The sequence below is a fragment of the Budorcas taxicolor genome, chromosome 12 (genome assembly GCF_023091745.1).
Source record: "Budorcas taxicolor isolate Tak-1 chromosome 12, Takin1.1, whole genome shotgun sequence".
Lineage (NCBI taxonomy): Eukaryota > Metazoa > Chordata > Mammalia > Artiodactyla > Bovidae > Budorcas > Budorcas taxicolor.
This window is the reverse complement of record NC_068921.1, coordinates 77,427,018-77,450,598: the sequence shown is the minus strand read 5'-3', so window position 1 is coordinate 77,450,598 and position 23,581 is coordinate 77,427,018. Positions and strand designations below refer to the sequence as shown.

General features: G+C 44.2%; 2 protein-coding genes across 3 annotated transcripts in view; both read left to right on the top strand.

The window, feature by feature from the left end:
- The window catches only part of TMTC4 (transmembrane O-mannosyltransferase targeting cadherins 4), a 57,514-nt gene extending 48,509 nt beyond the window's left edge, over positions 1-9,005 (top strand). For both annotated transcript variants that reach the window (XM_052650075.1, XM_052650076.1), the window contains exons 15-18: positions 3,068-3,182; positions 4,243-4,355; positions 6,010-6,079; positions 7,933-9,005. In XM_052650075.1, the coding sequence (XP_052506035.1) occupies positions 3,068-3,182; positions 4,243-4,355; positions 6,010-6,079; positions 7,933-8,081 (447 nt within the window). In that variant the 3' untranslated portion in view covers positions 8,082-9,005. The remainder of the gene's footprint in view (positions 1-3,067; positions 3,183-4,242; positions 4,356-6,009; positions 6,080-7,932) is intronic.
- Positions 9,006-20,408: 11,403 nt separating this feature from the next.
- Positions 20,409-23,581, top strand: part of GGACT (gamma-glutamylamine cyclotransferase) — a 52,275-nt gene continuing 49,102 nt past the window's right edge. Inside the window, exon 1 of the mRNA XM_052650305.1 lies at positions 20,409-20,434. The gene's annotated coding sequence lies outside the window, so the exon portion shown is untranslated. The remainder of the gene's footprint in view (positions 20,435-23,581) is intronic.

Genomic DNA, 23,581 nt, shown 5'->3' with positions numbered 1-23,581 from the left:
TCATTCAGGAAAACCAAAACCATGCTAAGTATGTTAGAGAAGATTCAGTACAAGGAACGGGTTATACAGCTGTTGGAAAAACACTTGTGGAAAAATGATATTAACTTGGGGAGTAAAAGGAAACTGCGTGGGGTTAGGGGGACAAGCGGGATGAGGTGGTGCCCCCAGAATTTAAGAGTTCATGGAAGGCAGCACATCTCAGGAATTATCATCACCCGAAAACTGAGATGTGAGACGTGAGGGCTGGACTATAAAGAAAGCTGAGTGCCGAAGAATTGATGCTTTTGAACTGTGGTGTTGGAGAAGACTCTTGAGAGTCCCTTGGACTACAAGGAGATCCAACCAGTCCATCCTAAAGGAGATCATCCCTGGGTGTTCATTGGAAGGACTGATGTTGAAGCTGAAACTCCAATACTTTGGCCACCTGATGTGAAGAGCTGACTCATTGGAAAAGACCCTGATGCTGGGAAAGATTGAAGGCAGAAGGAGAAGGGGACGACAGAGGATGAGATGGTTGGATGACTTCACTGATTCAATGGACATGAGGTTGAGTCAACTCTGGAAGTTGGTGATGGACAGGGAGGCCTGGTGTGCTGCAGTCCATGGGGTTGCAAAAAGTTGGACACGACTGAGCAACTGAACTGAACTGAAGGCTGAGATGGTGATAGAACAACCACAAAAAAAAAAAAAAAAAAGAACAACCACAGTCCAGCCCTGAGACTGGAGGAGGGCACATGACCACTGCTGCCAGTGATAATAAGGAAGGAGAGAGCGAGAATGAGGGACAGGGCTACTCCTTGTCCAACCATCTGATCATCACTTGTGACTCCTATTGGCAAAGACTTAACTGGGAGGAGCCAAATAGCAAAGCACCCTGGGAAATGTAGTTTGCAGAGCATAGAAAGCTCAGCATGAGTATTAGGAAAATAATGTGCTTATTTACTTGTTTATTTTCTGGATGAGTAGTTCTTATTAAATCACCATTTTTATCTGTTTCACTTAAAGTGCTTGTTCACTTTGTATAGATGCTATAAAGGCAAGTGTGTAAAAGTAAGTGTTAGTCGCTCAGTCGTGTCCACTCTTTGTGACCCCATGGACTATATAGCCCACCAGGCTCCTCTGTCCATGGGATTTTCCATGCAAGAATACTGGAGTGGGTTGCCATTCCCTTCCCCAGGGGATCCTCCCAACCCAGGGATCAAAGCTGGGTCTCCTGCATTACAGGCAGATTTTCTACTGTCTGAGCCAGTTCAAGGCAAAATAAGAGTAAATGTTATCTGGTTCAGTCAGGTGTTACTCTTTAATAAATAGTAATAAATAATAAAATATGTAAAGAATGTTCATGTAACGAAGTTATGCTAGTTTTCCTGGGTGCTTTAGAAAGAATGTCACTATGAGTCTTGTCCATGTGACTCAAATGCATGTTACTTGCTGGAGAGAATTGGCTGAGAAATCAATGGAATATCAAATATAAAGAGGAAATTAACTGTTGATATAATTGACTTCCCTGGTGGCTCAGACGGTAAAGCATCTGCCTACAATGCGGGAGACCTGGGCTCCATCCCTAGGTCGCAAGGATCCCCTGGAGAAGCAAATGGCAACCCACTCCAGTACGCTTGCCTGGAAAATCCCTATGAGTCTTGTCCGTGTGACTCAAATGCATGTTAGTTGCTGGAGAGAATTGACTAAGAAATCAATGAAATATCAAATATAAAGAGGAAATTAAATGTGATATAATTAGGCAACCTAAATTATTTGAAGTTTTTTAACTTTACATATTTCCTCATTTAAGGGCTAAACTACTTTAATCAGAGTTCTGAGTCTCATGGGAGATTTCAACAACATCTTTAGCAAATGGATATTGACAGATATTTCCGTAATTCATTCAACATTTCTTTTTCTGGCATAAGATGTCACCTGTTTGCCGTGTGGGTCACAGGGCAAGTCACAGTGTTTCTGTTGTCTAAGGAAAAGACAGACTTGATGGTAAATAAGGAAAGCGCCTTAAATTCTGATAAATTGTCATCACATGCACTTTGTTTGCAGTTAAAGGAACCATGTTCATTCAGTTGAGATGTGCATTTGAACTGAATTAGAGAGGGCCAGGTAAAGAATCCACCTGCAATGTGGGAGACCTGGGTTTGAACCCTGGGTTGGGAAGATGCCCTGGAGACGGCAACGGCTACCCACTCCAGAATTCTGGCCTGGAGACTTCCACGGACTGTATAGTCCATGGGGTCGCAAAGAGTGGGACATGACTGAGCGACGTTCACTTTCAGAGAGGGCCAGAGGGTCACCTGCTAAAAACGCCCATCACTTTCTCCCTCCGCGTGCTTTTATTAACTATGTAAATTGAGAACTAGCCATTTTATATTCTGTTGTCAGCGTTAGCATTCTCTCTCAAAAGGCAGCAGTATATCATTCTCTCCTTCCTGAGGGAGGCAAACAGGCTCCAGATTGATAAAGGGGTTTACGTCCTTGCTTAAGTCTTTTCCAGCGATTCATAAAATATGTCTGGTATACTCATAGTTTCATAGGAAGCTTAGATAGAGGCAGGAAGACCATTTTTCACAAGGTGAGCTTGACACGTGGAGCTTAATCACATTAAACATTTTGTTTGCCATTTAAAATAATACCTTAAATAATACCTGGACTATATGAAGTCTTTCTGGAAAAATACTAATGATTTCGTTTTTTTCTTTACCTCTCCTCAGTAGTATGCAACATAACTTGACACCTAGAATCACTAAGTTATGGGTTGTAGTTAAAAGGTTGTAGGTTGAGGAGCTAAACCACCTGGTCCCATTCCCTGCTCTCCCATTTCTAGATGTGGAACTTTGGGCAAGTTACTTCCTCTTTGTGTGCCTCAGTTTACTTCATCTGTGAAATGGGAATAGTTCTCTTCATCCCTGAGATTTTTTGGAAAATTGAATTGAGTTAATGTGAAAATTTGGAAGCTCGATACATGCAAGTTTGGTTTGGTCTGGGTTGGTTAGATCTTGGAAAGAGAAAGCAAAAGAGAATTGGAGTATTGATTGATTGCCAGGAGTCCATGCTTTCTTTTCAGTACGCAGATCTGAATCGTCACGTGGATGCCCTGAACGCATGGAGGAACGCTACCGTGCTAAAGCCAGAGCACAGCCTGGCCTGGAACAACATGATCATACTCCTCGATAACACAGGTGCGGAGTAGGGATTCAGTCAGTCCCCAGTACTGCACCACTGGATAATTAAGGAATAGAGATGGGTTTTTTTAATAGTATGTTAGAGTTCTTTTTTTTAACATGAAACTAGGGTTCAATATTTTGCATGGCAAATATAAAATCTAGAATATGGAGTTTCCTTTGACATACTGGAATATGAATGTTTGGGAAAGTGACCCTTTGCTTAGAGGTGGTGTAGAGTAATGGGGCTGGAGTGCACTAACATCTCATTTCATCTTAAGCCTGTCATGTGACAACGGGCCTCATCTAGGATGCTAGAGGTTCCCAGAAACAAGTAAGGATGCCTTCCAGGCTTATGAAATGGATGGTGCTGAGTCCATGCTCTAAAGTTCATGGATGGTACCCAAAGGAGATGCCCTCAAACCTACCCTCAGAGATCCTTATTTTTGATACAATGATAATAATAAACTTGATGATCTGGTTTTCTTAGCATGTGGGAGACTGGATCAGTTGGAAGTTTCTCTGTTCCCCAGTTTAAAAAATCTAACCATCCCATAAGAAATGGTAGTTTTCATTTGGCAGAATTTAAAGCTAGTCAGCCATCTGTACAGTGTGGAGAGAGAAATGCACTTGTTTCTAAAGGAAGTGTAGAATGTCAGCTTCAATACTATAAATATTCAGTTATTAAAGGGTTGCTGGGATATTCTTATTCTGCAGGCTTGTTTGCTCCTATTTGGGTAGACCTGGTATCTGGGGGGAAACTAAAATTAGATTTTACATGCTGTGACAGAATTTAATCCAAAACTGTTAGTATGTTATATCACAACTGTGCTGGACTGCCATGGCTTTGCAGCTGGTAGGTCGTGTGTGTGTGTGTGTCGTGTGTGTGTGTGTGTCGTGTGTGTCATGTGTGTGTGTGTCGTGTGTGTGTGTGTCGTGTGTGTGTTACATGTTCCACATTTATTTTACTACGAAGTTTACTCATAATTGTACATAATGCACAAAAGCCTTGTTAATTAGACTAAAACACTACTACAGTGCAAACGTGTTTTTTAAGTTTTTCATTTTTCACTCATAGGTAATTTAGCCCAAGCTGAAGCTGTTGGCAGAGAGGCACTGGAATTAATACCTAATGATCACTCTCTGATGTTCTCCTTGGCAAACGTGCTGGGGAAGTCCCAGAAATACAAGGTGTGTGGACCCCAGGCCTTGATTTCTTGCACTGAATGCCAGCAGCTGACAGGAACCATAAACGTAACTTCTGCCCAGTTAAGTTGAGAACGCGGCCCGAGCCGTGCTGGCCGCATACCAGCGTGGCTTAGTCCGTCTGCATCCTGGAGAAGCTGCCCGAGAGGTGCCTCTGTGGCCCCAACTCCACATGCTTTCTGGCCCTCAGACGTGGGAGGGAGGAGAGGCCCACGAGTCCTGGCGGACTCCCCAGCCCCCTCCCCAGCACAGAGCTGTGACGCTGTCCTGGCAGTGGGGCTGGTGGTCTTTGCACAGAAAGAATACTGGTCCAAGGCGAGATAGGATTGGTTCTTCCTGCTTCCAGGTTTCTCCTCACCTGCAGGAAGTTACAGATCACCTGCAAAGCCCTAGAAATTTCTGACCAATGAAAACTGATTCAGCTGTATGTGACTGGGCTCCCAGGAGAGGCCAGTAGACTGTGAGTCACAGGGCACATCACTCCCTGTGTACTGAAGGGGACTCCGTTCCCAATGGCACTGATCTCAGACTTTAATTCTGTGTGTCAGAAGCACCGAGGGAGCCTGTGAGATTACAAATGCTTATTCTTCCCCGTGACTCAGTTGGGTAAGGTCAGCAAATAGGCATTTTTAACCAGCATCCTGGCCTCCTAACACAGATGTTACAGAAAACACACTTTTAGAAGCAGCGTCTTAGTCCTTTCATGAGAGAAGCACTTCCTTCCTGAATCAAGGACCGTACGTGATTTTGATCGCTCTAGGCCTAGAAGTACTGATTAATTCCCGTTTGTCCCATGTTATTTACTTCTCTTCAGCTCATGAGATAGCATTCAGTTCAGTTCAGTTCAGTCGCTCAGTCATGTCCGACTCTTTGAGACCCCAACAACCTCAGAGATAGCATGGTCAGTATAATTTTCTGAAACAACACGCAGTTAAGATATTTCATGCATTTCTCTCCTTTTCGAGTTGAATACTCAGGGAGTTTCATGGCTTCAGTATACACTTTTGAATTCTAGATTTTGCTGACCGATAACCTTTTAAGGGGTATCGTGTTTATTTTTTGCAAGTCTGCCTGTGCAGAGGGGACCCAGTTGTAGCTGTTTCTCCCCGATTCTCTCTGCTCATTTTCTCCAGCTGACTGGGCTGCTTCTGGGTTCCCCACGGGGTTGTGGGTTCTTTGGGGAAGTTACCCAGACCCCACTAACCTGGAGAATCCCAGAGATGAGTTCACCGATGGTGACCGGATGTGACCCTTCCACAGGTGTTCTCAGAGCCCAGCGCTTTCCTTCTTTGACCTTTGTTCATCCTCCCCTGCACCCTGAACTAGCTGCTTGCTTGATGTGGCAGGATTCCCGCCACTTCCGGGAGGCAGGTGGCAGAGTCCTTAGCGTATTCGTCCTCTTTTCGGCCACTGTCCTGACTCCGCTGTCACCTTTGCTCCGTCACACCCTGCGGTGGGTCACCATTCCCAGCCTCTTCTCAACACGGTGTGGCCCTGCTGGGCCTCCTCAGTGTTGGGAGGAGAATCTGGTGGAACAGAAAGAGCACGTTCAAAGTTTGAAAACCACAGGCGATGAAACTGTGCATGAAACCTTTGCATTGCGTGCAGTACCTTATCTTGTGTGTGTTTCATCTTCTAGGAATCCGAAGCTTTGTTCCTCAAAGCAATTAAAGCTCATCCAAATACAGCAAGTTACCATGGCAATTTGGGTAAGGAAAATTTTCAACTTGAATCATACGGGAATTCTATATAATCTTAGTAAAATTGGGCTTCCCTGGTGGCTCAGCTGATAAAGAATCCACCTGTGATGCAGGAGACCTGGGTTCCATCCCTGGGTTGGGAAAATCCCTTGGAGAAGGGAAAGGCTACCTACTCCAGTATTCTGGCCTGGAGAATTCCATGGACTGTAGAGTCCATGGGGTCGACTGAGCCACTTTGACTTCATGAAATAGGTACATTTTTGTAAAATCACTTGGGGGAGTTGTTTTTCAAATCTAGCCTGTGTTGGCCTTGGTGAACTGAGAATTGCTTTGGAAGTGTGCAGTCTGACCTGTGTGTGCTTGCCTTTTCTGTAGTGGACCTTCCTTCTAACCTGGTCTTCCTTGCATTCATATGTTCTCTGCCTTGGCTAAGAATGCATTTACAGTGATCTATTCCCTAGAACTCCTTTCTTCTGTTTTTATATCCCAGTAATTCAGATTTTTAAAAAATAGCTATTTGGCTGCACTGAGTCTTAGTTGCTTCTCTCTAGAGGTAGCATGCAGGCTTGGTTGCCCTGGGGCACGTGGCTGCACTGCAAGGCAGATCTTAACCACTGGGCCACCGGGGAAGTCCCAGTAATTCAGATTTTTAGAACAAGGCTTGTTGATATTTGGAAGGCTCAGTCATGTGAATGTTTTTCCTACCAAATCTCTTCCCTATAGATTCTGTAGCTTCTCCTTGCAAAAAAAAAGTGATGAAGCATCAGTGGTTGCTGTACTGCTCACACCAAAAATTCATTTTACTTAGAAAATCATTATAATCATCAGAGGCTTACTATTCTAACAAGTAGGTTTATTTTACTGTCACTCTGTGGTCAGATCTCGATGTGAGAGCCCTGAATTCCAGCTGGCAACAAACAAGCTATGATGTTGCCAAAAGGTGTAAGGGAATCTTTATTAAATAAACAGCTGGTCTTGGGGTGTCCCTGGTGGCTCAGTGGTAAAGAATCCACCTGCCAATGCAGGAGATAGGGGCTTGATCCTGGTCCCGGAAGATCCCGCATGCTGCAGAGCAGCTAAGCCCATGTGCCCACGACTACTGAGCCCATGTGCCCAGAGCCCGTGCTCTGCCACAACGGAAGCCACGGCAATGGGAAGCCCGTGCACTGCACTGAGGGGTGAGTGAGTGAAGCCGCTCAGTCGTGTCCGACTCTGCGACCCCGTGGACAGTAGCCCACCAAGCTTCTCCGTCCATGGGATTCTCCAGGCAAGAATACTGCAGTCGGGTGCCATTTCCTTCTCCAGGGGATCTTCCCGACCCAGGGATCAAACCCGGTCTCCCGCATTGGAGGCAGTTGCTTTAACCTCTGAGCCATCAAGGAAGCCCGAAGAGTAGCCCCCGCTTACTGTAACTAGAGGAAAACCCTTGAAGCCTCTAGGACCCAGCACAGCCAAAAATAAATAAATAAAAATTATTAAAAAAAAAAAAAACTGAACAGCTGGTCTTCTACGTGGTGGCTTTGTGCTAAGTGGTGTGGCAGCCCAGCCCTATCCAGCCTGGCTTCCAGGAAATTTCAGGGCAGCATCACCAAACTTAGGGAACTTTTCTTTTACTTCTTTATGTAGCGCTGTTTCTGTTGGGAGATGGTTCAGAACCCCGGGAGTAACTGGGAATGGTTAAACGGATGATCACCAAGGGGTACGATTACAATAAATAAAGTTGGCAGTACAAACAGTATTGTTTTAAACAATGGTTTTGGAAAACTGCTTGCAGAGGTTCTGTTATATTTCTTTGTGCAAGTGGTTGGGAATGCAAGTTATTCAGAAGCCTTTCCAATGAAATTGATCTCTTGCTATTTCAGCTGTGCTCTATCATCGTTGGGGCCATCTAGACCTGGCCAAAAAACACTACGAGATCTCTCTGCGGCTTGACCCGACAGCATCGGGAACTAAGGAAAATTATGGTCTTCTAAGAAGAAAGCTGGAACAAATGCAAAAGAAAAACGTCTGATCCCTTTTCCTTCATTTTTTGAGTTTGTGTGTGTGTGTGTGTGCATGAGGCAGATTGTCCATATCTCGTGCTTGCGTTTAACCATGTAAAGTCCTACGTGTTGTTTACTTCATTGTTTTTTTTTCCTGTGAAAACAAAGACCTGCAAAAAGATTATAGCACCAGCAATTTACTCTTGAATGCTTGATGTGGTTTTTGCATTGAAATTGTATTTTTTCAGACAATTCAAACATAACTTCTGAAAAGCCAAGAATAAAGTCTTTTTTAATTAAAAAGAAAAAGAGGAAAAAAATTATCTTGAGTGACTTACAGCAGAATTAAACCTGCATTTGGAACGAGTCGTGTTGTATAGAGACTCATACTATTAAACATTGACTGTGAACAGAAAATGACAAACGGACTCCTACATTTATATAAATATCTAATGTGTCTGTATATTAGAATTTTTATTTAAGGACGAGTAAATTAAGATTTTTGTTTTTTTTTTAATTTTTTTTCCAAACAATATGCTATGTACTTCATTTGTAAGGAAATATTTATTTGTATTTTTATGTTTTGAACAGGGCAAATAATTGAATGAAGAGTGGAAATTTTGACATCTAGTATATTTACACTTTTTCCATAGGAAGAAATTCACTCCTCCACTATTTTTTGGATTCTTCAACTTGTGCTATTCGTAGCATGCAAAATTGTGTAGTATTCTACATAAACTGTCACTCTTAATAGAAAATTCAAGCTATGCTTTAGATAAAAACAGACAGCCTAATGTCTTTATTTTTGTTATATCCAGTATTAAGAGGGCTACACATCTACGTAAGTTGTGTTTTTATATGTTTATCTGGAAAGCCGTTTCCCATTTAGCTTCATAGAACCACAGTCATATCCAAAAAATGCAAGAGGTAAACTTCCTCTCAAAAGGAACCACATTTAAGGAGTTTGTGATATTTTTAAGAATTGGTTAATTTATCATGTTTTATTGGGTCAGAATAATCATATCATTTTGTTTTATTCTTCTGTATTTGCTGTTGACCTATTGATTTATGCAATCTGTGTAATTTATGCAGTAAAATTATTACACAAACCAGTATAAAAGTGTCATATTGCCTCCTTAATAGATGATTTTCAAGTTGCTTGGTTGGCCAAATGTTTGTTTGGGTTTTTCCTTAAGATGTTATGGAAAAACTCAAATAAACATTTTGAGCAACCTAATATTTGACTCTTTGTCTTCTTTCCTTAAACTGAAATCAAAGTGACCAATTCATTCTTTCTAGAAAATGGCTTCTATTTGGTTTTTGTTGTCATTGTTTAGTCAATAAGTCGTGTCCGACTCTTTTGCGACCCCATGAACTGTAACCCACCAGGCTCCTCTGTCCATGGGCTTTCCCAGGCAAGAATACTGGAGTGGGTTGCTGTTTCCTCCTCCACTATTTGGTTTTAGACACCGATTAATAGTAATCCAGGTTCAACAAACGGGGTGAGTAGATCTCACATTGAGATGAATTGATTGTCTACACTCGCTTGTGGGGAGTGGGGTCCGAGGCCAACCAGCATAGAGTTGTAAATCAGTAATTGTAACCTATGACGGTTGAGATCCTCAGAAGAGAAAATGCTGTTTCAAACCTTTCAGAAATGGTCCCCAAACAACAATAACAGTTTATAGAGCTCTGAGGAGCAGGAGCTGTGTTATTGTTCATTATGTTCCTGTAGCACTTAGCTTGGGAGATAATAGATGTACTATATGCTTGTTGATTTTTCTTTTAATTTCTTTCTTTAAAACAGCGCTTGTCTTTTGAGAGTAAAGGAAAACCATTTCTTATAACAGCCTGTTTGTGATTTTTTTTTTTTTGGTACTGATACTAAAACTTGTGTCAAATCAAGACGCCCTGCCTGCAGAATGAACCCCCATAGCTCTCACTGCTCCATCTCAGGACTTCCATCACAGCTGCCTTCGGCCCAGAGAAAACAGTCATTCGCCTGATTGACATTTCATGGAGCCTTTTATCTCGGCAGATTTTGGAAGTGGGCCATGCTGTTCATCTTTTCTTCCTCCTTTTTTCCTTCTTAAGGCAGCCACCTTCTTCATTTCTTAGGTTTCCCTTCTAACAAGACTAAAGTGGAGATCTGACTCCCAGTTCCCCCTCGTTTTTGATATTTTTCTTAAACTTGTGTTTGTATTACTCAATCATGGTATGGGGTTCAGTTGAGGGTCGGGGGTGGTATCAGAACAAACATAGTGATCATTGCCAGTTTGGGAAATCAGAGAGTCCAAATAATTCTTCACCTCTCTGATAGTAAACATCACAAAGCCTCAGAAGGTACTCTGGGGATATTTTTTATTTCTCTGTACATCTCTTCCCTGTTAAATGCAATGTTACATTTATTTCTTAAGACCTGCACCGTGTAGACATAGCCCACTGTGCCTTCACAGGGCTCTTTGGGTTTCTGATTCTATCACATTTCTTAAGCATGGTCTTTACATTTTATTTCAGATGACTGAGTTAAAATCTCACAGGATAGACCAAGCCCCACAGTAAAGCACTGGACATGTATGTTCATATTCACACCTATTGGACTTTGAGGTGAAAAAAACTACACTTGGTTCTTGGCCCTCGGGCTTTGATGTCATAGGCAAGTCATTTAGCATTGCTTCAGCTCCAGTTTCCCATCTGTAATGTGGGCATAATAAGACCTCCCTCCCAGTAATGAGGTGCTTGACTCAGTACTTGCCTTAAATGATAGACTTGACTTTTGGAGGAAGGTATAGGCAACCCACTCCAGTATTCTTGCCTGGAGAATCCCGTGGACGGAGGAGCTTGGTGGGCTACAGTCCATGGGTCACAAAGAGTCAGACATGACTGAGCGACTTCACTTTCACTTTTATAGGTTTCTCAACAGACAGGTTTGACCTATCTGTCATGACTGCATGGTTACCAAATAGCCATAGTTGGTGGGGGAAAATATTTTTCTCTATTGACTAACTGAAGCTAATAAATGTTGAAAGAATGGCAATTAGAAAACCATTTTTTTTTGGTCCCCAGTGAATTAATTGATTGAGGCAAAGATCAGCAGTGAATAAAATCACTAGATGAAAGATCAGTGGAGAACTTTTTAGTGGAGGGGACAGCTCTGTGATTTTATCACAGGTAGATTTGTGAGGTCACTACCATCGAGTCCCCTGGGCTGCAAGGAGATCAAGCCAGTCAATTCTAAAGGACATCAATCCTGAATATTCATTGGAAGGACCGACGCTGAAGCTCCAATACTTTGGCCACCTGATGTGAAGAGCTGACTCATTGGGAAAGACTCTGAGGCTGGGAAAGCTTAACGGCAAGAGGAGAAGGGGACAACAGAGGACTAGATGGTTGGATGGCCTCACTGACTCAATGGACATGAGTTTGAGCAAGCTCCGGGAGAGTGTAGGACACGGAAGCCTAGTGTGCTACAGTCCATGGGCTTTCAGAGTCAGACAACTGAGCGACTGACCAACAGTCAAGATACAGAAGAGTCCCATCACAAGGGGCCCTCAGATTACTTTTATGCTATTATCTTTTTCAAAATATCTCCTTGAGCACAAACTGTGCACTGGCAGTGTGCTAGCTGCTGAGGATATGATGAATGATCACAGGTGATGCCTCCCCTGTGGAGCTTACAATCCAGGTTACTTCAACCCTTGCTGTGTGCGCAGATTGGGCTTGCTGGTGTAGACATCAGGGACTGAGCATGGTTACCAGCACCCCCCTTGCAGGGGCCTCTTGGGGACTCTCCTTTGTAAATTACTGCATCATTTGAAATAACTTTTCTTTGTAAATAAAGGAACATGTGTGACATCACAGATTCCTCTTTTTTCAAGAGAGCCACGGATGAGTTCATAATACAGCTGTGATAAGGTGCCTTGGTGGTAAAGAGACACCATATGGGAAAGTCGGGTAATGGAAAAGTAGTTGCTAAATTGCTCTGCCCAAAAGGTGGGGGAGACGCTGGGGGGTGATGTTCCAGAGTGATGCTGAGTGAAAAGAACTCAGGAGGCTTGGATTGTTGGCTGAACGACGGGGTGTGCAATGCAGGCTCTTCTGAAGCAAGCTTTTAAGTCTTCAGGAAACTGTGTATGCTGTATGGCTCTCTCAGTAATCATCTAGAAATAGTTGGCCTTTGGGGGCATAATACTTGAGTGTGAAGGGAAAATCTGTGTTACACCCAAGTTGGAACCTCACAGACCTTAGGCAAGTGTAGGGAGTGTCGACTAGTATCCCCCGCTAAAAGTCATATCCACCCAAAATTTCAGAAGGTGACTGTATTTGGAAATCAGGTCTTACAGGTAAAATTAGTGAAGGATCTTGAGAGGAAATCATCCTGGATTTAGGGTGGGCCCTGAATCCAATGGTTGGTATCTTTTAAAACAAAGAGAAGATACATAGAGCAAAGAAGGCTGTGCCTAGGATGGAGGCAGAGACTGGAGTGAAGACAAGCAATGCCAGGAGTCACCAGAAGCTGGAAGAGACAAGGATGGGTCCTCCCACTAGAGCCTGCAGAGGAGTATGGCCCCACCCACACCTGGACTTCAGACTCCTGGCCTCCAGAACAACATTTCTGTTAGTTAAATATTTATTTGTATTTGTTTACTTATTTGGCTGCACTGGGTCTTAGTTATGGCATGTGGGATCTAGTTCCCTGACCAAGGATGGAACCCAGGCCCCCTGCATTGGGAGTGCTGAGTCTGAGCTGCTGGACCACCAGGTAAATCCCACATTAATGTTATTAGGGACTTCTGTGGTGGCTCGGAGAAGGCGATGGCACCCCACTCCAGTACTCTTGCCTGGAAAATCCCGTGGACAGAGGAGCCTGGTAGGCTGCAGTCCATGGGGTCCTGAAGAGTCGGACATGACTGAGCGACTTCACTTTCACTTTTCACTTTCATGCATTGGAGAAGGCAATGGCAACCCACTCCAGCATTCTTGCCTGGAGAATCCCAGGGACGGGGGAGCCTGGTGGGCTGCCGTCTATGAGGTCACACAGAGTTGGACACGACTAAAGCGACTTAGCAGCAGCAGTGGTGGCTCAACTGGTGAAGAATACACCTGCAATGAGGGAGACCTGGGTTTGATCCCTGGGTTGGGAAGATCCCCTGGAGAAGGGAGAGGCTACCCACTCCAGTATTCTGGCCTGGAGAATTCCAAGGACTGTATATCCCCTGGGGTCCCAAAGAGTCAGACACAACTGAGTGACTTTCACTTTCACTTCTGGGGCTTCCCTGCTGGCTCGGACAGTAAAGAATCTGCCTGCGATGGGGAACACCCAGGTTCGATCTTGAATATTATTACGTGCCAAGCTTGGGTCTAGGGCTTTATATACGTTTTCTCATTCAAACTTTTCAATAAGTCTGTGAAAAAGGTAGTATCTGTGAAAAAGGTAGTATTATCCACCAATTTAAGGACTTCCCAGGGGCTCATTTGGTAAAGAATCCACCTTCAAGCCACCCAGTTTGTGGCCATTCCTGGCTGCCTTAGAGATCCAATCCAGCAAGTAACTCAGAACCTCATCTATGAAATGGTGGATGCTGGTGGTTTAGTCACTAAGTCGTGTCCAACTCTTTTGTGACCCCATGGACTATAACCTTCCAGGCTTCCCTGTCCATGGGATTTCCCAGACAAGAATACTAGAGTGGGTTGCCATTTCCTTTTCCAGGGGATCTTCCCTGACGCAGGGATCAAACCCGAGTCTCCTGCATTGCAGGTGGATTCTTTGCCAAATGAGCCAGGGAAGCCCTTAAAATGGTGGATAATACTACCTTTTTCACAGACTTATTGGAAAGTTTAAAATAGAAAACATATATGAAGCCCTAGACCCATGCTTGGCACATAGTAATATTCAGTAAATAACTGAAGGAGAGCTAACTCTCACTTGAGGTTTTTATCCTCAAGACCTTAAGTTACCCAGAAACAATCTCAGGTTTATAGTCTTATCACCTGATTAGTTCTATGAGTTCTTGAAACCTGTTACATGGTTTATCAAAACCGTCTTGAGTGTCCTGTTTCTAATCGTTTTGTTTTTAAATATGTGGCGTTTTTCCAAGGCCAATAAAGCTTTCTGCTTCCTACTGGTGATAAGTGTTTGAGAAAATGTGTTCCCTGTAGATTTAAATTCAATTTTACCTATCACTTAAAACCAGTTTGGGGGACTTCTCGGGCAGGCCAGTGGTTAAGACTTCACCTTCCCTGGTCAGGGAACTAAGATTCCATATGCCTCGTGGCCAAACAAACAAAAGCCATGTTGAAACAAAGTCAATAAAGATTTTAAAAGTGGTCCACATCAAAAATAAACTGTAAAAAAAAAACAAACTACTTTAAAAAGTTTTGTTTCAGCAGTTAATTTCAACAGCATTCATTTTGATGAGTAGACTGGAGACTTGTCTCAAAAATTTTCAAAACTGCTCATTTCTAGAACTTTCTGATAACGGGTAGGGATGACAGCTTTTATAGTACTGGTGTAGGAATCTGCAGACCTCAGCAAACAAGGTGGTACGGTGCAAAGAACAGAGACCAGGAGTGTGAGAGCTACCCTACGGCCAGCTTCACTGGCGTAAGTCATCTTTTTAAGCTTCAACAGTTCAATTAGACGTGAACCTTTCCCATCCGGCCATTAGTTACCAGGACTCTGAAATGAGTCATTTAATTACTGCATGCCTCAGTTGCTTCTAATAAAAATAATGCTGGTGGTGGTGGTGGTGGTTCCTTTTGTTATGAGTTTTTCTTCCATGAAATGAGAGGGTTGGACTAAGCTAGTGTTCTTCAAATATTCATAGATGCTTAACCTTTAAAATATAAAACCTAACTCTTATATAGAAGTCCACTATAAAAAGTTATAAAAGTGACCTGGGTGCTTATATAAATCCTCATAAAAATCTGTTGTGTAATGTAAGAATGTTTGAAATTCCAACACTTTTATGGAAATAAAATATTTTGAAGCTTTCTATCCTGATATATTCTGATATGGTTAAAAAGTCCCTTAGACTGAAAAAGTACATTTCTGCTCTGCCATTCATCAGGCTGACATAGCACAGATGAAGGCAGTGGGGAGTGAAGAGAAAATCACATTTTTTCCCATAGAAATGCTGAGGTTTTAATGTGTCAAGGAACCCACTTCTAAGGGTGACTGCTGCTTTATTATATATGGAGAAACCTTCTTCTGGAAAAGCACTATCAGAAATGTTGCTGTTTTAAATCATTAGGAAGAATGAAACATCACACTCTACTTTGACGGTCCGAGTCATTTCGACATGAACAAGCACCCTCAGTTTCCAACCCATGTGCAGAACTTCATTTAAAGCGCTTCTGGACACACCCATTCACATCTCTTATAAGTTTTAGTCTCCAAGTTCATAGGATCCTGATCCAGCAGTTGGTTCTGCTGCCCAGACTGTGGAGCCCTGTACCAAGATCACAGGATGAAAATCTCTGAAACTGACCAAGCCCCATAGCAACTGTTGCCATGAGCCTCTGATCAAACCGGCCAGTTACTTGACCCCGTATTAGGTAAAATACCCACCCTATTACCCACCCTATAGCATTCTAACCTATCACCTAATGCCCGCATTCCAGTAGGAATTTTCTGTCTTGAGGCTGTAGAAATTGGCTGCTGCTGCTAAGTCGCTTCAGTCATGTCCGACTCTGTGTAACCCCACAGATGGCAGCTCACCAGGCTCCCCCGTCCCTGGGATTCTCCAGGCAAGAACACTGAAGTGGGTTGCCATTTCCTTCTGCAATGCATAAAAGTTAAAAGTGAAAGTGAAGTTGCTCACTCATGTCCGACTCCTAGCGACCCCATGGACTGCAGCCTACAAGGCTCCTCCGTCCATGGGATTTTCCAGGCAAGAGTACTGGAGTGGGATGCCATTGCCTTCTAGAAATTGGCTACTAGCCCGCAAAAGGGTTTGGCTCGCCCTTGAGCCGGCCCGCTGTTCTTTAACAGCGTCTCCCACTCTGATAAACTCTATTCTCTCATTCTGCCTCATGTCTGGAAATTCCTTCCCAACCCAAGCTTGGGCCACAACACAGGCCTAATGTTGACCCTTGGCACACAGCCTTGTTCTGCCTTCAGCCTGTGAAAACACTATTACCTTTAAATTCCACCTAACCTCTCCCTCCCCCAAACCTCCTGACTGCGTCTTTGTTTGGTGAGTCATCTCAGGGCAGTGAGGGTGTGTAGAGCTCATTCTTAGCTTACAAAACAAGTGGTGGCCTGGATTTTGGTTGCAGGATATTTACAGTCAAGGATGGTTATTTGTAATAATTTACTAGAATGATTTGATAACATTTCAGTCAATTTTATAGTGTTATTCAATTAGACTTCAAGCTCTGTACATAGCACCCAGGTTCTGTTGTTTATTTCACATTATAATTATCTTTTCAAGAGATGAAGAATATATTTTCCCATCTACTGTGTCGTACTTACAATGCTGGAGATGTGGGGGAGGGGTCAGAAGGAATGAGGTGGGCCCCTTTTGCATAATACAAAGTGTCTGTGCATTGCCTCAAATACATATCAGCCTCTAACACCAACTTCCCTGGTGGCTCAGAGGGTAAAGCGTCTGCCTGCAATGCAGGAGACCCGGGTTTGATCCCTGGGTTGGGAAGATCCCCTGGAGAAGGAAATGGCAATCCACTCCAGTAGTCTTGCCTGGAAAATCCCATGGATGGAGGAGCCTGGTAGGCTACAGTCCACGGGGACACAAAGAGTTGGACTTCACTTTCACTTTCTAACACAAAAGTCTGGAAAACAGAGTTTGGCAATTACCTGCTGGTATTTAGAAAACAAAATGACCAAACTGGATAATTCCAGTAAGAGACAATTTGACAGTTTAAATCCTTTGAGTTGATAAAGTGTTTGTTGAGCTTTGAACCTGGGGTGTAGCAGTTGGCCAGCTGCTTGACCCTGAGCCTGGAGGGTATGGGAGACTGTGGACAGCAGAGCATCAGACCAGAATGAACAGAAAAACAGCTGTTAGTGGGCTGAATCCTTTCTAGCAAAGGACTCACCTATACCATTTGCAGGCAACTGACAGCCTCTGTGAGTCAACTCAAGTTATTAAACCCACTAGAGCAGCTGGCTCTGATGTAACCCACTAACCCAAAACTGAAGCCAAGACTTGTCTGAGTTGATCAATCAGTTTCCTTGAGAAACTGATTTTTCTAACATAACATTGTAGTTTTTCTAACATAGTATTGTAGGTCAGTTACACTTCAAAAACAGAGAAACATAAAAACTCAACAAAAAGTGGATCAAATTTGTGGTTACGTCAGGGCGGGTGGGGGAATTAGATGAAGGTACTGAAAACTTCAAGTTGTAAAATAAACAAGTACTAGGGGTGTGATGTACAAGATAATAAATATAATTAATACTCCTGTAGGAAAGTTATTAAGACAAGTATATCCTAAGAGTTCTCATCACATAAAAATTTTTTTCTATTTCTATTTCTTTAATTTTATATTTATATAAGATGATGGAAAGTGAAAGATGATGAAAGTGAAAGAGGAGAGTGAAAAAGCTGACTTAAAATTCAACATTCAGAAAACCAAGATTATGGCATCTGGTCCCATCACTTCACAGCAAATAGATGGGGAAACAGTGGAAATAGTGACAGACTTTATTTTGGGGGGCTCCAAAATCACTGCAGATGGTGACTGCAGCCATGAAATTAAAAGACGCTTAAACTCCTTGGAAGAAAAGTTCTGACCAACCTAGACAGCTTATTAAAAAGCACAGATCTTACTTTGCCAGCAAAGGTCCGTCTAGTCAAAGCTATGGTTTTTTCAGTAGTCATGTATGGATGTGAGAGTTGTACTATAAAGAAAGCTGAGTGCCGGAGAACTGATGCTTTTGAACTGTGGTGTTGGAGAAGACTCTTGAGAGTCCCTTGGACTGCAAGGAGATCCAACCAGTCCATCCTAAAGGAGATCAGTCCTGAGTGTTCATTGGAAGGACTGATGTTGAAGCTGAAACTCCAATACTTTGTCCACCTGATGTGAAGAACTGACTCATTGGGAAAGACCCTGATGCTGGGAAAGATTGAAGGCAGGAGGAGAAGGGGACAACAGAGAATGAGATGGTTGGATGGCATCACTGACTCGATGGACATGAGTTTGAGTGGGCTCCGGGAGATGGTGATGGACAGGGAGGCCTGGCGTGCTGCAGTCCATGGGGTCGCAAAGAGACAGACACAACTGAGGGACTGGACTGAACTGGACTGAAGATGATGGATGTTCACTAAACTTGTGATAATCATTTCATGATGTCTATAAGTCAAATCATTATGCTGATTTAATCATTATGCAAATTACCTTAAACTTTTATAATGCTGTGAGACAATTATAACTTAATAAAAATGGGGAAAAAATAAATGATTATTATGAAGAAAAAAGAAGCACTTGTTAAAATGCATTTCATTTTGCTGGGTATCACCCCCAGAGTTGGTTATTCAGAAGGCTTGGGGTGTGGGCTTCGAGTTTACATTTCTGAATTTCCAGGTGCTGCTCATGTTGCCCATCTGGGACCATATTTTGAAAATTACTATTATAAATTATTTTTCTGTGGGTGATTTTTTGACAGTTAAACTGAATATCTCATCCCACAGAGCCTAATCCATATTGGAACAGACTCTCCCAGCCTTATCTGGCAATAAATGCAATTTAACACTCACCTCCTTACCATCTTTAATCTTCCTTTATCAGGGGAATTATTTATTCATTTATTTCCCTCACACTTTCTTTTGCTGACATGACCTTCCTCCTTCAAAAAATTAATAAAAATGGAACCACTCTTCCTTTTGGAAGAGAAAAATTAAGATGATTACAGCTACTCTTGAAAAATGATATGTTAAAATATACATTAGATGTGGCTTTTTTATACTAATATAAATTTAAATTTAATTATGAACTTCCCCACACAAGAAAGAACTCTATGAAAATTATGGTTTATGAATCTGATCTTTTAGATTTCTTTAGAAATTGCACATCTGTTCAAAACACAACCACATCAGCATTATTGGAAATGTTTGGGTAGAAACCAGATTGTAAAAGCCACATGAGTCCAACCCCATACATGAGAGAGTGGAAAGGCAGAAAATGAGTAAGGGAGATTATTTCTAGTCTAACAACTAGTACTTAGGCATTCGTCTTTGGGGTGGGGGCAGAAGTGGCTCCCCTCAATCTCTCTGCCATTCTTTTCACCCAGGTCCCCAAAGTAGGACTGCTTAAGCCCAGAATAACAACGTCTAGAAAGAAAAAAAAGAGAGTCTTCACTCCTCTCACTGCTGGGGCTCAAATTTAGTCCTGGGATCCAGGGAAGAGATGGTAAGTGATCCCAGGGAGGAGGGCATGGCAACCCACTCCAGTATTCTTGCCTGGAGAATCCCATGGACCGGGGAGCCTGGTGAACTATGGTCTACAGGGTCGCAAAGAGTCAGACATGACTGAAGTGACTAAGCATGAACTCCTCCAACCACAGTTTTAAGTGAAAACGGAGAATTGGTAAATAGTAGCAGATGGTAAGTCATGATCCCCTGGAGGAAGGCATGGCAACCCACTCCAGTATTCTTGCCTGGAGAATCCCATGGACGGAGGAACCTGGGTGGCTGCAGTCCATGGTGTCGCACAGAGTCGGACACGACTGAAGTGACTTAGCAGACTTAGCAGCAGTATCAAGGTTACACGATTATCTGTATCCAGTATCAGTGCCGAGTGGAGTGTGGCTGCTGGAGTGAGGCCTTGGTCATCACTTTGTCCATCTGTCCTACAGGATACGTGGGCTCATTTCTGTGTGTGTGAGTGTGTATGTGTGTGTGTCCAGGTGGGTCTGGGTCCAATATGGACTCAAGACTGATCCTGGACGCCCAGGCGGGCTACCTTAGAGGGTGTGTGTGTGTGTGTCCAGATGGATCTGGGTCCAACATGGACTCAAGGCTGTGTGTGTGTGTGTCCAGATGGATCTGGGTCCAACATAGACTCAAGGCTGTGTGTGTGTGTGTGTTCCCAGTTGGGTCTGGGTCCAACGTGGACTCGTGTGTGTGTATGTGTCCCCAGGCGGGTCTGGGTCCAACACGGACTCAAGGCTGACCGTGGACGCCCAGGCGGGCCGCCCTAGAGCGCACGCAGCGGTAGAGAAGCCCCAGGTGTGCGTCCTCGGGGCTCCCGGCGCGTGCTCGGGTGTGTGCGCGCGGCCCCCGCGGGCGGGCGGGTACCGCGTCCCGCCTCCAGGGGGCGCCCTCGGGGGCGGCCTCCCTGGGCGGCCGCCCCCGCCACGGCCGGCCGGGATTTCCGCTCGGTCGCTCGGGCCGGCTCTCGGCGCCGCGCTCCGAGGCAGGTGAGTCGCCGGGCGCGGGCTGAGCCCAGCCCCTGTCCGTCCCCGCCCTCGCCGCGAGGGGGCCCCGGGGCGTGGGGGCGTCGCACGCCGGCGCGTCTCCGGGGCCCGCGCGAGCCGGGGACGGAGGGCGGGGACAGAGCCGCGGCCGTGGCGGGACGCGGCCCCTGCGGGAGCGGCTGGAAGGGCGGCGCCCCGGGCCGTTAGCGCGTCCGCACAGCGTCCGGCGCAGCGCGACGCGGACGCCTCGGCCAGTTACCCAGGTGTAGACGCCTCCTCTTCCCAAAGAAGACGCGATGACCCATCAGAAGGGTCCCCTTGAAAAGGATCTCCCGGTCTGATGCTTCTGGTTTTAACTTTGGAGATCCCTGTTTGCGAGGAGACCAGAAAGCTGCACAAGAAAAGAGACCATCTGGCGCTTGTCAGTTTCTGAGTTCGGGCTTCTTTGGAGCTGTTAGTGACCCCGCTGAGTTTTTGAAGAAATCTCTTTTACTGCCTTGATTAGGAAATATGCTTATTGAGCTTTCACGCTATTGGCCAAAGAGAACACCGCAGCCGCACTGGTAACGCTAAAGAGGTGCACGATTTTTTTTTTAATAATTAAATTTATTGGTGCACGATTTTAAAACACACCTGACTCCAGGCTGTTAATATTGAACTGATAAGAAAATGAGACTTGGAGACACGTCTTCTTAAAGCAGGATATTAGTTTTGCTTAATGTCCCAGGGAGAAATCTTGGATTAAAAACTAAAAGTTCTCTCTAAATCAGTTGGATTTGACCAATATAAAGTGTAGGTCTCACACACACGTTTTTATGTACTTTTTCCTGTAACTGAAGACCGTTCTCCCTGGTCTCACTCAATTTATTGAAATGCTAATAAGAGACCCCTGCAGGTTGCCCACATTTTCCCCAAATGCCTTGTTTTTCCTAAAACGACTCCCTGGAGAAACCAGAAGTTCCTGAATAAGCAGACTGCCTGGGTAGAGAGCATTTGTGTTTCAAAAGCTGAGTTTGCAAAGGTAAATTAATTTCTAATTGGTGGACCTTTGCACAGAAGTGTTTTGGACCGGCTGACCTTGCAAACCAGGGTCCTGACTATTAGCACTAGACCTAGAGAAGGTGGTTATTCACGCTGACTTTAGGTAGCCAATTGTGGGCAGAATAGAGCAAAGATAGAACGTGGTATTAAGTTTTTAAAATGATCTGTTCATTGCCCTCTTATTTTATGTAGTAAGATCTTGAAAGTTCCAGTCTGGGTCAGCTCTTGCAGGGGGAGTCAAGGCTCTGTACTTAAGGGCTTTGTACTCAAGTCCGCTGGGCCTTTCCAAGGGGCTAGGGCACCGGTGGGCATGGAGATTAGTGCAGCATTGTTTGCAGACGGACAGTCCCAAGGAAGGTGACGACAGGAGGACAAAATTCAAGCGATCTTACTCTTTTCTAGGACCTTCATCCAAGAGGTAACGCTCAGATTAGAGATTTTATGAAGAGAGTGTTGGTTAAACAGGGCCGGCATCTTGTGTAACAGGAATTCGTTCTTTAATTGAAGCTCTCTCTGGTCAGTAATACTGCTCAGGGCAAAACGACCTTGCCTAGATTGGATCTGAGAGCTAGGCAGAGAGTAGGCAGGGATTACAATGTGGAAGGTGTTATTATGCCCCCATATTATACCCCCTGAAACTGGTTTACAGTCAGTAGAAGTCTCGGGTTTGTATGACATCACAAGGTAATGGACATGGTAAATAGCTAACATTTCTGGAGAATGAAATAAGTGCCCAAGGGCAGTTAGAGCACTGGGAAATGAATTCCTGGCAGAGGACTGGGGGAGGTCATAGTGAGGCTTCACCTTGGACCCAGGGTAGAATTTTTACAGGCAGAGGAGTGGAATGGGGACCAGCATTCCTGGTGGCAGACTGTGCCTGCGTGCGTGCAGGCTTAGTCATGTCCCACTCTTTGTGATTCCATGGACTATAGCCTACCAGGCTCCTCGGTCCATGGGATTCTCCAGGCAAGAATACTGGAGTGGGTTGCCATTTCCTGCTCCAGGGGATCTTGTAACTGTGTTGGAGATATAGGGATGAAACTCTGTAAGGACAGTGCAGCCGGAGGCCTGCCTAGAGAGAAAGGCCCTCTGGAGATAAACTCTAGTTTTTGATCAGAGCTCTGATTTTTAACTTGCTTTTTATTAAAGCAAATTTAAAAGGGAAGGGAATGGTATAATGATCTTCCATATATCCATCAACAATGGTTGATTAAAACAATTTCTGTTTTTTTTGGCTGTATCTGCTAATCTTTTCGTTGAAGCAGTTTAAATGGGAGATAACATATTTCACCCCTGTCTAGAGTAGTTGCTTTTGTTTAGTTATGGCTAAGGTCATGCCTGACTTTTTGCGACCCCATGGACTATGGCCTGCCATGCTCCTCTGTCCGTGGAATTTCCCAGGCATTTTCCTGGTATAGGTTGCTGTTCCCTTCTCCAGGGGGATCTTCCCAACCAAGGGATCGAACCTGGGTCTCCTGCATTGGCAGGAGGATTCTTAACTACTGAGCCACCCGGGAAGCCTGACTAGTGTGGCCTGTACCTCCAAAAAGGCATTTTCTTGTATAACCATAATACCGTTGTTATCTCTTTATCAAATTAACAATAATCCCTTCATGTTTTCTAGAACCCAGTCCACAGATTTCCTTGATTGCCTCAGAAATGCACTTTTACCCTTGGCTTGTGTGAATCAAAATGGGCCACACAGGGTGTTTTGTTGAGTATCTATTGTCTCTTAGTCCAGGACAGGGGGTTGACAGACTTAGTGAAAAGGGCTAATGACTAACTCTTTAAGCCTTCTCAGGCCATGTGGTCTCCGTTGCAGCTACTCAGCTGTGTTGCTGTAAAGACTCAACCATGGATGATATGTGAATGAGCATGGCTCTGTTCTAGGAAAATTGTTTCCAAAGGTTTTTGTTTTAAACTCCGCCTGCAGGTGGGAGTTATCTGAAGGCCGTAGTTTGCTGACTCTGGTCTGAAGCAGTCCTGTGGGTTTCTTGAATGCCATGATTCGCTGGTATCGCCTGGTCGGCTCTGGACGGCTCTCATTCTGGGTTTATTCAGCTTTGTATAGAGTGTAGTTTAGCTTGTTCCTCTATCTACTGTGACTGC